This window comes from Neovison vison, chromosome 1, assembly GCF_020171115.1.
Source record: "Neovison vison isolate M4711 chromosome 1, ASM_NN_V1, whole genome shotgun sequence".
Classification (NCBI taxonomy): Eukaryota; Metazoa; Chordata; class Mammalia; order Carnivora; family Mustelidae; genus Neogale; species Neogale vison.
In genome coordinates, this window is record NC_058091.1 from 245,633,465 (window position 1) to 245,650,475 (window position 17,011).

The following is a 17,011-nucleotide window of genomic DNA, read 5'->3' on the forward strand; positions in this document are numbered from 1 at the left end:
TGTGGTCTCAGATGTGCTTTTTTGTCTTCCTTGAGATCGTTGAGGAGGGGAGAAGCTTCATTATTGACAAAAGCATATTTATTTCTCTGTTTTTCAGCCTGAACCACCACCAACAAACAAATGGCAACTTGATAATTGGTTGAATAAGGTGAACCCACATAAAGTGTCACCAGCTTCTTCTGTGGATAGTAACATCCCATCATCTCAAGGCTATAAAAAGGAAGGCCGAGAACAGGGCACTGGGAATAGCTACCCTGATCCAAGTGGACCTAAAGAAACGAGTTCTGCTACTCCTGGACGAGACTCCAAAACTGTACAAAAGGGATCAGAAAGTGGGCGAGGGAGGCAGAAGTCCCCTGCACAGAGTGACAGCACAACACAGAGGAGAACTGTAGGCAAAAAACAACCCAAAAAGGCTGAGAAGGCAACTGCTGAAGAGCCCCGGGGAGGCCTGAAGATAGAAAGTGAAACCCCTGTAGACATGGCTTCCAGCATGCCCTCCAGCAGACATAAAGCAGCCACCAAAGGCTCAAGGAAACCCAATATTAAAAAGGAGTCCAAATCTTCCCCTCGACCTTCTGCAGAGAAAAAGAAATACAAGTCAACGAGTAAATCTTCCCAGAAATCAAGGGAAATCATAGAAACAGATACCTCATCCTCAGATTCAGATGAAAGCGAGAGTCTTCCTCCTTCCTCACAAACTCCCAAGTACCCTGAGAGTAACAGGACTCCCGTGAAACCCTCCTCAGTGGAGGAAGAAGATAGTTTTTTTCGGCAACGAATGTTCTCTCCTATGGAAGAGAAGGAACTTCTTTCACCCCTCAGTGAGCCTGATGACAGGTATCCACTTATTGTGAAGATTGACCTGAATCTCTTGACCAGAATACCAGGAAAGCCTTATAAAGAAACAGAGCCACCCAAGGGGGAAAAGAAAAATGTGCCAGAAAAGCACACAAGAGAGGCTCAGAAACAAGCCTCAGAAAAAGTTTCCAACAAAGGCAAGAGGAAACATAAGGTTTGTAAAGAGTTTTTGTTGTTTTGTTTTTAAACATCAGAATCTGAAATGCAGTGGAAATCTCAGTAAGCCAGAAAATACCTGGTTGAGTCAAGCTAGGAGAGAAAATAGAGGTTGAGCCTGAGACCCTGGGAAGGCTCCAGACGGAACCGTCTCTTGAGGACCAGTGAGCCTCTGCCTGTCTCCTTTAGTTTCTCATCCAGTAGGAAATGAGTCAGTGCTTCTGTTTAGCATATGTGCTGGCCAGGGTGGAGGTGAGAGTAAAGCAGGGATTGCAAACTGGCCTTCACAATGTTCTTAACGTTTTTTTTATTTTAAATGTCTTCAGTTGGGATATATATTTTTCAGGTTGTGACAACCTTTAACATTCCCTTCTCTTTTATGCCCAGACCAAGTCACACCTTTTAAACTGCTAATTCCAGCTTCCAGATTGATTCACCAATTTGGACACATCCTTAGGAACTTACCAGTTCTCTGTACAGATCTGTGCTCCATCTTATTTCCCTTTTCGAACACCCATGTCTACAAGTTCACGACTAAATACATTCGCTCGCACATGGCCAGCTCTTGTCCTAGCTTTATCTGGGGTAATTTGGATTTAGAGGTGAAGCTTAGTATATGTTGAAGGTCAGCCTTTTTAGACCTAGGAGATGTGAAAACCCACAGATGTCTATGACTGGAAGATAAGGGACATGTAATGAAAAGAGCTGAACAACTTTCATGTATAGACAGGGATTCTTTGGGAAAAAGAGTTTGATCTTTCAGCTCTAGTGAGAAATTTTTAGAGGAAAGTAAATTTTAATGATTTATATTGAAGAATAGTATGATTTCTCCTGATACCTATGTGTGAATATGATCATATAATACCAAAGAGGTGAGCAGGTGGACAGATAGGTACCAGAATAGTTGTACCAGGTAGACTCAGAGCAAAACCCCAATCCCAGCTGACCTTGAGAGCCTCACATGAGAGGATAGAAATAATAAAGCATTTTCTTAAAATGAAGTGAGCTGGAGGTCTTTCCTCTTTTTCTTAAGACCACAGTACATTGTACAGATGATGAAGTATATTTGAACAAACTAGAATAATACCCTTTTTTCTTAGACTCTTCAAAAATTGAAGATATTTAAAAATTTGGATTTATAGAAAACTGAAGCTTATTACTTTGGGTGATATCCCTAATGAGTTTCCATTATTGTAGTATAGGGAAGCTTTTTTGGCTTGTAAATTTAGGCTGCTGGCCCCTCTAGAGCTACAACCTCAAGTTGCTGGATGTTGTTGCAGGATTTAATTCATAGACTTATATGAAGTAAGAGCTTATAAACAATGGACTATGCTCTTTAGAAAACTAAGGAGCTTAATGGAATTGAGAATTGGTCCTCTGGTGCTTGAAAAATATTACATATTCTTTATAAGATTTTATAAAATATAAATAAAGTCTTAAAAAAAGATTTTATAAAATATATAAATACAATGTAGAATGCCCTTTTAATTCTTTTGTTTAAAATTCTGTAGTATATAGGGCGCCTGGGTGGCTCAGTGGGTTAAGCCGCTGCCTTCGGCTCAGGTCATGATCTTGGGGTCCTGGGATCGAGTCCCGCATCGGGCTCTCTGCTTGGCAGGGAGCCTGCTTCCCTCTCTCTCTCTCTGCCTGCCTCTCCATCTACTTGTGATTTCTCTCTGTCAGATAAATAAATAAAATCTTTAAAAAAAATAAAATAAAATAAAATAAAATTCTATAGTATATAACTTAAAATGGAAAATCCCCTTCTAAAAGAATTGCTCATACTCTTTCCCTTCCCCACATCTCATTGGCATGTTTTATTCCTCCCATCCTTTTTATGTCAACACGTGTAAGTTGGATTTTTTTTTTTTTAAAGATTTTATTTATTTATTTGACAGACAGAGATCACAAGTAGGAAGCGAGGCAGGCAGAGAGAGAGAGGAGAAAGCAGGCTTCCTGCTGAGCAGAGAGCCCGATACGTGGCTCGATCCCAGGACCCTGGGATTGTGACCTGAGCTGAAGGCAGAGGCTTTAACCCACTGAGCCACCTAGGCGCCCCTGGATTTTGATTTTATAAAATCAGGATCAAGTCTAGAAACTTGGTAATGATTTTTGAGATTTATGGGCTTTGATAAAATTAAGTGTCAGGGACAGTTCTTGAAGATAAAGCAGATGGTACTGAGAGGGGAATCTCAGCCAACGGTAATGAAGGATGTAGATTCTTTTGTATCATGTTTTTATGTGTCCACTCTTAATCGTTGGTGTAGAGAACAGATTCTTTTGTTATGGCAGAATGTTTTGGATTCTTGAGGTCTGATATTTAAAGCAATAGGAAAACTTAGACTCAGTCAGGAAGGTAGCTTTGGCAGTTATACATGGTCTCACAGCTTTTGTTTCAGCAAAAAGAATTTTTCACAATCGTTAGGCCTGGCTATAATAAAAAATAATGGACAGTAACAAGTATTGGCGAAGATGTGGAGGAGTTAAAATTTTCATACAGTGCTGTGAGAATATAAAATGATAGGTAGCCGCTTTGGAACAGTTTTGGCAGTCTTTAAAAAGTTAAACACAGGGACACCTGGATGGCTCAGTTGGTTGAGCGGCTGCCTTTGGCTTGGGTCATGATCCCAGCGTCCTGGGATTGAGTCCCACATCTGGCTCCTTGCTCGGCAGGGAGCCTGCTTCTCTCTCTGTCTCTGCCTGCCACTCTGTCTGCCTGTGCTCGCTTACTCTCTCTCTCTCTGACAAATAAATAAATAAAATATTAAAAAAGAAAAAAAAGTTAAACACAATGTTACTTTATGACCCAGCAATTCCACTCCATTCCACTTAGGTACATACCCAGAGAAGTGAAAATAATGTCTGCACAAAGACTTACACTTGTATGTTCACAGCAGTATTACTTATATGCCAAAAGTGGAGACAGCCCATATGGTCATTAACTGATAAATGGATAAAAAAGTGTGATATAGGGGCGCCTGGGTGGCTCAGTGGATTAAAGCCTCTGCCTTCAGCTCAGGTCATGATCCCAGGGTCCTGGGATCGAGCCCCATGTCGGGCTCTCTGCTCAGCAGGGACCCTGCTTCCTCCTCTCTCTCTCTGCCTGCCTCTCAGCCTACTTGTGATCTCTTTCCATCAAATGAATAAATTTAAAAAAAAAATTTTTTTTAAAAGAAGTGTGATACATGCATAAAATGGAATATATACAGGTATAACCACAAATGAAATCCTGATACATGCTACAGTGAACCTGTAAAATATTCTACTAAGTGAAAGGAACCAGACACAAAAGGCCACAAATGTGATTCCATTTATATGAACTGTCTAGAATAGGCAGTACCATAAAGAGAAATATATAGGTTAGTGATTACTAGAGTCTGGGGTCAAGGGAATGGGGGGAATGCCTGCTGAAGGGCACAGCTTGTCTATTAGATGACGAGAATGTTCTAGAATTGTTTGCAGTAATGGCTGTACACCTCTGTGAATATACTAGAAGTCATTGAATTGTGAACTTTTAAAGTGGATTTTATGGTATAAAGAGTGGATTTTATGGTATATGAATTATATCTTAATTATAATTCACACACACACACACACACACACACACCAAATTATTAGGATGAAAAGACGTCACCTAAAAGACTGTAGGAAATGTGTTTCAGTGTTTGGGCTCTGTTTATCTAAAATAGGAGACTTCTTTTCTCAGCCTTGAAATTCAGTTTACTGAGCCTTATTTAAATGAATTCTTTCATTTCATATTTATCTTCTTTCTGGAACTTAACAGGGATAAATTATTTGAAGGTGACTCCTGCTGGAAACTGAAATTAGATGAATAAAAATCAAATATAGTAGTTGCTTTTCTCTGTTTTTCATCTAGAATGAAGATGATACCCGAGCCAATGACAGCAAGAAACCCAAAACAGAGGACAAGAATTCGGCAGGTCACAAGCCATCCAGCAACAGAGAGTACGTCCCCCAAAACATGTCACATGTGTTAATATGTGTATGTCATTTGCCATTGGGTACTTTGTAATGTGCTCTGTATGTCCTGTCCATGTAAATGTTGTACATATACCAACCAGTAGTAGAGGAGGAAGCTGTTAGCTAATTGCAGTGGAAAGTTTTTAAGATTCAGTCTCTTCTTCCTTTCTTCTTTCTGTAGTGGAGTAAGGTTGAGTACAGGATAAGAATTAAAGTTTTACCACTTTCTGGCTAGATGATAAGCTTATCTAGATCTCTCAAGAGACCAGTTTCTAACTTAGGAACTTCGTATCTTCATCATTCATCTTCTCATTTATGTAACTATTATTTATTGAATACTTGTGTGGCAGGCCAATATTTAGGTACTGGGTATACATACAGCCAGGGGGTGGAAAACAGGTAAGATGCCTGTCCTCATGAAATGTACACTCTTACTTTGTTTTGTAGAAATCATATGTCCTAATACTTAAATAGGGAGAAATAAATTTGTCTTGAAAGCAGGCAGAGAGAGATAGAAAAAAATCCATCACCCCCATAGGATGTTGTTAGAGAAATGAAGGCTTTTGTTTGATTTGACAGGTCATCTAAACAAAGTTCTGCAAAAGAAAAGGATTTGTTGCCATCTCCCACGGGGCCTGTTCCCTCAAAAGATCCAAAAACAGAGCATGGCTCTCGGAAGAGGACTATTAGTCAGTCATCTTCTTTAAAGTCAAGTAATAATAGCAACAAGGAGAATAGTGGCAGCAGCAAAAACAGTTCCTCCACATCAAAGCAGAAGAAGACTGAAGGGAAGACTTCCAGTAGCTCGAAGGAGGTCAAGGTAAGGCATTGGAAGTGTGAGCCTTTTGAAAAGCAATCTCATTGCCTTAGGAATTCTCTGAGGTGGCATTGTGCTTTGATGATCTTGTAAAGCTCTCATTAAATTTATAGGCCTGTGCGTTTTTTACTCTCAAAATGTCATAATCTTGATAACTAACGTATGCAATTGACCTGAGACTGTGAAAGCAGTACTTCACCTGGCCAGGTGCATATTAAGACAGAAACCCATAATTGGAAAAGTTGATTTTGGAAGAAAGTATTCGATTATGATCTAATTATAAATTGCTCCAGTTCTGAGGCGCCTGGGGGGCTCAGTGGGTTAAGCCTCTGCCTTCGGCTGGGGTCATGATCCCGGCATCTGGAGAACAAGCCCCATATCTGGCTCTCTGCTTGGCAGGGAGCCTGCTTCTCCTCTCTCTGCCTGCTGCTCTACTTGTGATCTCTGTCTCTCTCTCTCTCTCTGTCAAATAAATAAATAAAATAAAAAATCTTTAAAAAAAAAAATAATAAATTGCTCCAGTTCTTATGGTTGAGTTGTCTGTGATTTGAAGTTGGCTTTGGATTTTTTAGAATTAGATTTTATAAGCAAGTATATTACATAAAGTGATAAAGCAGCCAATCTGGCTTTGATTCATGGAGAAAATTCTTCAGCTGAGCTAGTACTGGAACTGTTCCTGGAGCATAATCTTAATATAGGGTACTGTTCTTCATGTTTTATGAGTAGAGAAGTGGATCATAGAAGTTCTTTCAAGGCTGTGCTTTATTAAACTTCACCCTCACTTTATCTACCAGGTTATTTACATTATTTTCTAAACTGATCAGGAGCAAACTCTGACAAAATTAAGAAAACATCTAGATTTTTAAGGATATAATTCACTGGGTTGTTATTTGTGATTTGAGTAAGCAAAGGTTTAAGAGTTGAAAAAATTGGCCATTAAAGATAGTTACTCATGCTTATTAAATGTGGCAGTTTAATGAAGTCTTTAAAATTGATGTGATTTTAACTGTGAACAACGGCTCAAACTGAGATATACAGATGGCTTTTTCTCCACATGGACACTCTTATGTAGTAGTTTAGAGGGTTAGTCCTAGTGTCCTTAAGGAACCTGAGTGTCCTCTTGGCCTCCTTCACCGTCCCAGTTCTGTGTCTACCTGCTAACTGGCTCTTTCTCCATTTTCCATATTTCACCTATGGGATTTGAGGCCTGAATGCTTATTTCTTAAAATTTCATACCATTCTCTCTCTGTCTTTTTTAAAGATTGAGGGGTGCTGCTTCTCCCTCTGCGTCTCCCTGCCTGCCAGTCCCCAGACTTGCATGCTTTCTCTCTCTGTCAAATAAATAAGTAAAATCTTTAAAATATATATATTTATTTGAGACAGAGGGAGTGTGTGCCCGAGTTGGGCCAGGGGAGAATTTCAGGCAAACTCCCTGTTGAGCACAGAGCCCAGTGTGGGGCTAAATCCCACGACCCCAGGATCATGACCTGAGCTGAACTCAAGAGTCAGAGGCCTAACTGAGCCACCCATGTGTAACCCCCTTCTCTCTTTAAATATATTCTTTAAGTGAGCTCACCTGTTCGTTGGTTTTTTTGCTCTCCTAGGTAAAACTGTGTCTCTTCTTTATTGGTTTGTCAGGTTCTTGAAAGCAGGGATTTGTATCTTGTTTTGTTTTCTCCATTGCTGCTTAGCTTACTGGGTAATCAGGAAATATTTGTTGGATCAAATGTAGTTATTTGGTACTCTGTTGTTATTGAGAGAATAAAATATAAGCCCTGACCACTTTGATTTCAAGATCTTAGGGCTTTTAACAATTACTAAAATCACTAATGTTAGTCTTGGCAATTTCCAGTTTAGGTGATTATAAATGGGTTTATTAAAGAGAATCTGTAATTTAGTTGGAAGATATGCTTTTTCTTAATTTTAGCAAAAGGAAAATTACATATAATGGAAAACCAAAATTACATATAATTTTTATTTTGTTTCTTTTCTGCATATTTGCTCATATTACCAGATATCTGAAATATGGTTCCATAAAGTTGTTTGTTACAGTCTCTTACTGTGCTATTGGTATCTCTAACATCTCTACTTAGCTTCCCCTTTTGTTCTTAACATTAGTTCTCTGTGCCATTTCCCTTTTTCCTTGATCAGTCTTATCAGAGGCTTATTAGTTTTCCTTGTCTTTTCAGAAAATAGCCTCTGTTTTACCTGTTGATTCTTTGTAGTTTATTTTTGTTTTCTGTTTCATTAACTTATAATCTTTATGATTTCCTTTTTTTTTTTTTTAAGGTTTTATTTTTATTTATTTGACAGAGATCACAAGTAGGCAGAGAGGCAGGCAGAGAGAGAGGAGGAAGCAGTCTCCTTGCTCAGCAGAGAGCCCAGTGTGGGGCTCGATCCCAGGACCCTGGGATCATGACCTGAGCCGAAGGCAGAGGCTTTAACCCACTGAGCCACTCAGGCACCCCTATGATTTCCTTTCTTATTCTTTCTTTTTGCTTTGCTATTCTGCTTACTGACTTTTAAAAATGGGTACTTAGCTCATTAATCTTTAAATTAGTTTTAAGCCTTTTTTTCTTTCTCTAATATAAGCAGTTAGGCTGTATTATTTCCTCTAAATACTACTTACATGCATCCTAGAAGATTTGGTGTGTTTTAATAACTCCGTTTAAAATCTTTTCTAATTTCCAGGGTGATTTTATCTTTGACCCATGGGTTATTAAAAGCATGTTAGTCGGAGCGCCTGGGTGGCTCAGTGGATTAAGCCGCTTCCTTCAGCTCGGGTCATGATCCCAGGGTCCTGGGATCAAGCCCCACATAGGGCTCTCTGCTCTGTGGGAAGCCTGCTTCCTCCTCTCTCTCTGCCTGCCTCTCGCCAACTTCTGATCCCTGTCTGTCAAATAAATAAATAAAATAAATCTTTTAAAAAAAAAAAAAAAGCATGTTAGTAAAAAAAAAAAAAACCCATGTTAGTCAATTTCCAAACATACTGAGATTTGCTAGTAGTCTTCTGATTCATGTTGCTACCTTAATTGCATTGGGGCTTGAAAGTAATCTTCATAGTAACAGTCTTTTGAAATTTGTTAATAAGATTTGCTTTATGAGAGTATGGTATATGGTATATGGTAGATTTTTGTAATGTTTTGTTAGCAAAGAATGTGTATTCTGCATATATTGCAGACACGGAATCTATGTAATTCAGTTAGATTAATCATCTTTTCAAACCTTCTTTATGCTGCTGTTTTTGATGACTTTGTCCTTTTGTTCATTTTTCCACAAACATACAAGATTTGTCTTTTTTCCCCCCTCTTACTTCTGCCAGTTCTTTTTAACTGAGATATAGTTGATACATAACACATTAGTTTCAGGTGCACACTGTGATCCAATATATGATATATTGTGAAATGCCCACTAGAGTAATTTTAGTTAACCTCCTTAACCACACAGTGATTTTACAAATCCCATGCATATAATTTTTATATAAGAAAAGTATGTTAAAATACGTAGACAATTTCTGAACATAATTTTAGTAATTTCAGTTTTCCTTCAGCATAATTACGCAATTGTGGAAGTACTTAGAAAACATAGAGGGAAAACTGGCTTAGTAATGTTACATTCCATCATAATATGCAGGAAGCCATTTCAGAAACATGGGAACTTGACTATAGAGAGCATAGTATTTTCTCAAATCCCAAGGCTTTTATTTTCATTCCTTGAGGTAAGCTGTATTGGGTAGAACTGAAAAGCTGTTATCATTTAAGAAAAGAAATGGTTTATGGTTCCTTTTCAGTAGATTTTTGAGCATAAGCAGTACAATTATATATTGATTGGGTTTTTTAATGTTGAAACATGCATCATAGGATATATTCTGCTTACTTTGTGTTTTGTTGTGGAAAGTGTATGAAGGGAAGCAGTTGAAAAGACAGGCTCTCAGTCCCCACATAAAGGGCTATGTTGATAGGAGGTGCAATAAAGTTTAAGAAAGTGTCTAACCTTTTAAAATGTGACAGATCTGGATTTAAAGTCCAAATTCCAGGAATGCCACTTAAAAGCTGTTCGAATTTGGGTGAGTTACCCTCCTTGACATTGCTTTTTACTTTGTCCGCAAAGCAGTATACCTTCCAATAAGATTGTGGAAAGATTGGGGCGCCTGGGTGGCTCAGTGGGTTAAAGCCTCTGCCTTCGGCTCAGGTCATGATCCCAGAGTCCTGGGATCGAGCCCCGCATCGGGCTCTCTGCTCATCAGGGAGCCTGCTTTCCCCCTCTCTCTCTACCTGCCTCTCTGCCTACTTGTAATCTCTGTCAAATACATAAATAAAATCTTTAAAAAAAAAAAAAGATTGTGGAAAGATTAATGACTGTGCTAAGTACCTAGTTAACTTAGTGCCTGGTAAGTAGTAAGCACATAGTAAGTGTTAGCTCTTACTATTGCTGTTTTCATTGACCAGTAATTATCGGTAAATTTTGTCTTAAGCAGTACTCCTGTTCTCAAAGTAGGTTGTATCTTCCTTAGGTTTTACCTGGTGTCTAGTTCATTGCTTGGTACATAGTAGACCTCTGCTATTAGAGTGAATATTTTTTGTTATATAAAATGGACCTGTTCTGTAAAAAGGGTTTTTATATTCTGAAGTTTAAAAATTTTGTAACAAGGAAATTAATTACTAAAGGCAGTGGAATTTTGTTCCCTTTCTACTAGTGGCTCAAAAAATACTTTCAGTTTAATTTTAATCACCTCAGAATTTTTAATATGCATACTTTTCCAACATTATGTATTTTCAACATTATATATTTTCTTGGTCAGGAAAAGGCTCCAAATAGCTCTTCTAACTGTCCTTCATCTACACCAACTCCGGATACTTCTAAGCCTCGGAGAACAAAGCTTGCCTTTGATGACAGGTGAGAGAAATGTTTTTTTAATGCATTGGAGAAATCATTCCAGTCAGCATAATAAATACTAAGGAGCTTGATCTCTATTTTCCTAAGTAGAAAGTTTGTCATGAGTTGGCCAACACAAATTATGCTCTTAACCCATATAAGAAACTGGTAAAAATTCCTGTCAGTGACCAGAAGAATTCATACTTGTGGTGTGCTCCATAGAAAATTCAGATTTTAATTTGAAAGGCGCTCTACTAGTCCAGGTAGAATTCCTTTTAACTGAGCTCTATGACTCCCAGGGGATGCGAGTAAGGTGCCTTCAAGTAGAACCTGACTGCTGCTGGTACCCTGTTTAACGTGGAGGCTTTCTTAAATAAGTAGAGGAGTGTTGGGGTTTTTCATCCATTTTGTTAAAAGGTTATTTCTCTTACCCACACATTCCTTTTATTCCAAATCTTTCAAACAACTTGGGAAAATTAGCATTTAATAAATACTAAGGAGCTTGATCTCTATTTTCCTAAGTAGAAAGTTTGTCATGAGTTGGCCAACACAAATTATGCTCTTAACCCAATAAAAACATTTGTCAGAAAACCTGGAACTGAATGTTTAGTAATGGGTCATTTTCTTTACTTGAAGACGTGAAAACTGAGGGATGCTCGAGAGGAAAATGGACAAGTAATATCTTACGAAAACATTTACTGTTTTATTTATTACAAAAATTTACATTACAGAAATTATTCAGCAGACCATTATTTACAAGAAGCAAAAAAGCTAAAGCACAATGCTGATGCATTGGTATGTAAACATTCTGACATTTATTTATTTAATCAAATTAACTTAAATTTTCATTTATTGTTTGTTCTCATAGTACATCAGTGTATCTCTCATTACCCTTATTCTCCTTTCTTCAGTCTGATAGGTTTGAGAAAGCTGTATACTATCTTGATGCTGTGGTATCTTTCATTGAATGTGGGAATGCATTAGAGAAAAATGCTCAGGAATCCAAATCCCCATTCCCTATGTATTCAGAGACAGTGGAGCTCATCAAGTAAGTGGGAAAACTTGGCTGCTATATCATTGGCACTGTTACTTCTTTCGCTCATCTAGGAAGGGGCTGATACAGCTGTATACAGTAAAGCTGTGAAGGATCTTAATCCTTTATGTCCTGGGATAAGGAGAATTAGATATTTCAATGGGTGGGTATTTATGCCTTCGTTTAGGTTGGGTTCTAATGTTCTGAGGACTAAGGAAGTCCTAAGATCAAGGTGAAGTACTATGTTTTGTGTAATTTGTTTGTTGCTTTAACTCACAGATACACTATGAAGCTAAAGAATTACTTAGCCCCTGATGCTACAGCTGCAGATAAAAGGCTCACGGTACTTTGGTAAGTGTTGTGTTCCAGCCTCTGCTAGATGACAGGCTGTTCCCTAAGAAATTGTGCTGTTTATGCCATTCTGAATGTTATCCTTGATTTGGTCTTTCATAACCCAGACATAAATCTGTTTTTGATGGGTAAAGTAGAAAACAAGTCAAAATTCCTACTGACTTAGTTGGTTTTGGTTGTTGTCAGTCTCTGATCCATTGTACTCAGGGCAAAAGCCTTGTTAGGGTAGGACTGATGGTAGAACTCCCCATGTCTCACATGGTCCCCTTTTCAGGCTCTTCTTTCAGTATCCTCTCTCCTTATTCACATATCCTATGCCTTTCCGTAGGGAGCAAATGTTTAGCTTATTAAGAATAACGAATGTGGCTTGTTGGCTTAGTCACAGGGCGATATTACCAGATCGTTTTTTCAAAGTGTTTACTTTACCTGGCATTGGCTTTAACAGTTAGGAATGTAGTTGTGGATAAACTGACAGGGTCTTTTTTGTCATGGAGTCTAGTATCTAGTGTGAGGAGACACAAATTAATCAAATTGTCACACAAGTATATGCATTCAGCACTTTGAAAGAAAAGTATAATAAGTATAAAAGAGTAGAGTATAGAGACACCTGGTCTTCAAATAGAGGGGATATATGCAAGGGCTGGATGGTGGAAAGAAACTGGCAACTATCAAGGAACTAAAGGAACTACACATAAAGACCAAGGAGAAGTGAAAGTGACTGGAGAGGTGGGCAGTGGTGGAAGTGCAAAGCGTTTGCAAGCCATTGTAAGGTTCCCATATGTTGCCTCAGATGCATAGTTGAGTTCCCTAGTTTTTGTTGTTGTATTTCAGATATATATAATTTGGTCTAGAGATTCTGCTCCTCAGTGATTTCTTTGAACGCATATGTTATAATGACATGTTGATGTCTTGTGGGTGAGGTTTTGATTTTTGATGGTCAACAAATAGGAGACTAGTCCTAAGGCTCTTCCCCTCCTTTTGGTATGTACCATAATCAGAACACGGCTTCCAGTTTTGCCTGAGAGTTAGTGTCATTGACCTTATGCCGTGGTCTGTTCACATGAGACACTCCTCTGTTCTTGGACAATACAGAAGTTGTCTATGCATATGCGGTCAGAGTCCACTGTGCTGGTAAATAAGCTACCCTTTTCCATTGGCTAGCCTGCGATGCCAGTCTTTGCTGTACCTGAGGCTGTTCAAACTGAAGAAGGAAAATGCTCTGAAGTACTCAAAGACACTGACGGAGCACTTGAAGGTAAGTGTAGAAACAAGGAAGATCCCTGTCCTAGGGGACAAGATTTGTTGGTGAACTTGTAAATAGGTTTGAAACTTCTTGGAAAGTTTTTAAATGTACATATATCTGATTGTAGAATCTTTGTAGCCATACGCAGTAGCTCTTCCTAATATTTCTTTTTTTTTTTAAGATTTTATTTATTTATTTGTCAGAGAGAGAGAGCGTGCGAGCACAGGCAAACAGAGTGGCAGGCAGAGACAGAGAGAGAAGCAGGCTCCCTGCTGAGCAAGGAGCCTGATGTGGGACTCAATCCCAGGACGCTGGGATCATGACCCAAGCCAAAGGCAGCCGCTCAACCAGCTGAGCCACCCAGGCATCCGTCTTCCTAGTATTTCAATGGATGGAGCCTCTTTCTATCATGAGACCTAGTTTCTAATTAGCAGATAGCCTTCTGTTTTCACTACCATGCTTCCTCAGACTGTTCAGTTAGTTTCCTAAAATGTCTATGTGTTTTCCTCACACCCCCACATCAGTCTTCTTATAATCCTGCCCTGGTTCTGAGTTCAGACTCTTCAGTAGCTTACTGTTGCTTGCCAGGTCAGGTCTGAGCTTCTTACCCAGACCTCAAGTCGTTGAGGTCTCTTTCTCCTGTTCCTTACCTAAACCTCTGCTCCCGGGAAACTATGGGTCACATCCACCCACAGCCTTTGCACAAAGTATGACTCACCTCTTCTCTGTCTGTTACTCATTCTCTGTCTTCCAGAACCCCTAGCTCTCACCTAAATAAGGTCTTCCTGTTGCACATTTACACACACACACACATTTTCTTGCTCTCATGCTTATATTTTGGGTTCTTAAATTTGTAAAGCATCTTAAGGAGTAATTCTGGCTCACTGTGCTCTTGAATATATTTAATACTTCAGAAGTAGTATTTTTTAAATTATGTACATCTTATTTTTTCCACAGAATTCTTATAATAATTCTCAAGCACCATCACCTGGCTTGGGAAGGTAGGTAAATTTTAGTCTATAAAATATTTTTTGTGACAAAATGATTTATTTTTGTGTAAAAGCAGGATGGGTAGGGCCCAGTTTCTAGAAATGAAAAGATGACAATTAAAAAAAATTAAAACCATCTCTAATAAAGTATTTTTTAAAGTCTTCATTTTTCCTCTTTATTTTTTACTAAGTTGAAAATAACAATGAACACAGGAGTAGGCAGGGGACATTTCACCTGTAGAAAACTGAGCTTTTTGTCAGCACCTCAGTCCTTCTCAGAGTTTAATTTATACAACTAGTTGGGTTTTTATCATTGAGTTTATCTTTATTTTACTCAGGTCTCGATACTGACAGAAATTAGTACAGTGGCATGATTGTGGTTTCTCCTCCATCCCAGATCATCCCCCAAAAGGAGGACAATTACCACGACAGCTTTTGTTTTGTAATTTTTTTCTGTTCAGTTATTATTTTTATGTTAAATGACTTTCTGTCTTTGCTCTTGTGTATTTTCTGAACCAAATTTATAGTGCTGAAAGAGAAGATAAAAAAAAAATACTCACAACAAATCGCTTTTGTTCCCCCAACTTTTGTTTCATTTTCTTTTTTTTATGGTCTTGGGCACTTCCACAAATTTTAGTACTGCTGAAATGAACTTCCCTGATTTCAACATGTGTTTCCTAAGAAATATTTAACGGACAGGAAGACTGAGATAATTGCAGGTGAATGAAAAAGCTGAACCTCTTTGTCAGCTTTGAATAACTTGGTTAAACTAGGAAAGTACCAGAAATAATGGAGTTCAAAATAAGACATCCCTATCTACTACCACAGTTTTCTTGTGTTAAAATGCAAATTCCTCCCAACTTTCTACAAAACAACTTGAAAAGTACCCAGTTGCCAGAATAGGTGGAAAGTGTGTCCATCTGGGAGTGAGGTGAACTGCTCTCAAGGTGTGTGACTTCCTCAGTTCTTTGCTATCTTTTGTTCTGTTGCCATTCATTGAAACAGAGAGTCCAGATACAATGATTCACCATGGGCTTCAGTGAGCTAAATACTTAGAAGAGATTGTACTTCTGTGCGGGCTCTTCTAGTTTAAAAAAGTCTTTAAATCTAAGTATTTATGAAGAGCCAGTAGAACATGGGTTTCATCATGTTCACCACATTCACATGAATAAGTTTCCTGTTTCTCTCTGTGTAGCAAAGCTGTTGGGATGCCTTCCCCTGTTTCTCCAAAGCTGTCGCCCGGCAATTCCGGAAATTACTCTTCTGGAGCCAGTAGTGCTACAGCAAGTGGTTCTTCAGTGACCATTCCACAGAGGATCCACCAGATGGCAGCCAGCTATGTTCAAGTTACGTCCAACTTCCTCTATGCCACTGAAATTTGGGACCAAGCTGAGCAGCTTTCCAAAGAGCAAAAAGGTAGGAAGTTCTCTAGAGAAACTTTGAAGGATGAAATTGTTGGAAGAGCTTTTATGATCTAATTAAGTGTCTGATCTGCATTTAGTTTATTAGGTAGTCTAGAGTTGACAGTAAAGTATTTCCTAATCACCATTGCTTACCAATCATACCGAATGTATGGAGTTTGGTCAGAAATGCCTCTCACTGTACCAGTGATGCACACAAAACTAAAACCAGCTTTTGCTCTAGGACATACATGCCTTTGTCCTCGGCACATTAAGTGCAGCTTCAATTATAAAAATAATAAAATACCCGTTCTATTTTAGGGTGGTTAACAGCCCTTGGCTTAGGCATAAAATTACATGCAGACATCTTGTACATATGAGATGTTTAATATATAAGAAATCACATTCAGGGGCACCTGGCTGGCTCAGTTGCAGGAGCATGTGACTCTTGGTCTTGGGGTCATGAGTTTGAGTCCCATGCTGGGTGTAGAGATTACTTTAAAAAAAAAAAAATCATGCTGGAATATTGGAAAACTTGTGTGATAAAGGAGACAACAAAATATATCAGTTTCTAGCATTCTTCAATATTAGGTTATATGATGCTTTTGTACCTTAAGTTTGTTATCTCCCAAAATAAGAACATTGATAATTATAAAGTATTTAAAGGTCCCAGAGAAGAATCACTGTATTGTACACTGAAATAAATGTAACAACATGTTACCTATACTGGATTTTATTTTATTTTATTTTTTTAAAGAGCGTGCACGCATGTGAAGCGTCTTGGGGAGGCAGGAGAAGGAGAATTCCAGGCAGGCTCCACACCCAGTGCAGAGCCCCAAGTAGGGCTTAAACTCATGACCTGGGCCAAAAATCAAAAGTCAGACACTTGACCGACTGAGTCACTAGAGCGCCCCAACTATACTAGATTTTATTTTATTATTATTTTTAAGATTTTATTTATCTGTTAAAGAGAGAAAGGCAGTGAGAAAGGGAATATAGGCACAGAGAGTTGGGGGGTGGGGAGAAGCAGGCTTCCCTCTGAGCAGGAAGCCCGATGTGGGGCTCCATCCCTGGACCCTGGGATCATGACATGAGCCAAAGGCAGACGCTTAACTGACTGAGCCACCCAGGCGCCCCTATATTGGATTTTAAATTTAAAAATAAGTAAATAAAGGATCCTAGGCAAAAGTACTATAGGCGCCTGGGTGGCTCAGTGGGTTAAGCCTCTGCCTTCGGCTCAGGTCATGATCTCAGGGTTCTGGGATCGAGCCCCACATGGGCTCTCTGCTCAGCAGGGAGCCTGCT

The 17,011-nt window shown here is 38.8% G+C and overlaps 1 protein-coding gene across 2 annotated transcripts in view; it reads left to right on the forward strand.

The window, feature by feature from the left end:
* Positions 1 to 17,011, forward strand: part of AFF4 (AF4/FMR2 family member 4) — a 96,162-nt gene that overhangs the window by 70,867 nt on the left and 8,284 nt on the right. For both annotated transcript variants that reach the window (XM_044227738.1, XM_044227729.1), the window contains 10 exons: positions 98 to 1,015; positions 4,895 to 4,983; positions 5,578 to 5,818; positions 10,617 to 10,711; positions 11,422 to 11,485; positions 11,602 to 11,738; positions 12,003 to 12,074; positions 13,236 to 13,329; positions 14,275 to 14,318; positions 15,502 to 15,722. In XM_044227738.1, coding sequence (XP_044083673.1) covers positions 98 to 1,015; positions 4,895 to 4,983; positions 5,578 to 5,818; positions 10,617 to 10,711; positions 11,422 to 11,485; positions 11,602 to 11,738; positions 12,003 to 12,074; positions 13,236 to 13,329; positions 14,275 to 14,318; positions 15,502 to 15,722 — 1,975 coding nt within the window. The remainder of the gene's footprint in view (positions 1 to 97; positions 1,016 to 4,894; positions 4,984 to 5,577; positions 5,819 to 10,616; positions 10,712 to 11,421; positions 11,486 to 11,601; positions 11,739 to 12,002; positions 12,075 to 13,235; positions 13,330 to 14,274; positions 14,319 to 15,501; positions 15,723 to 17,011) is intronic.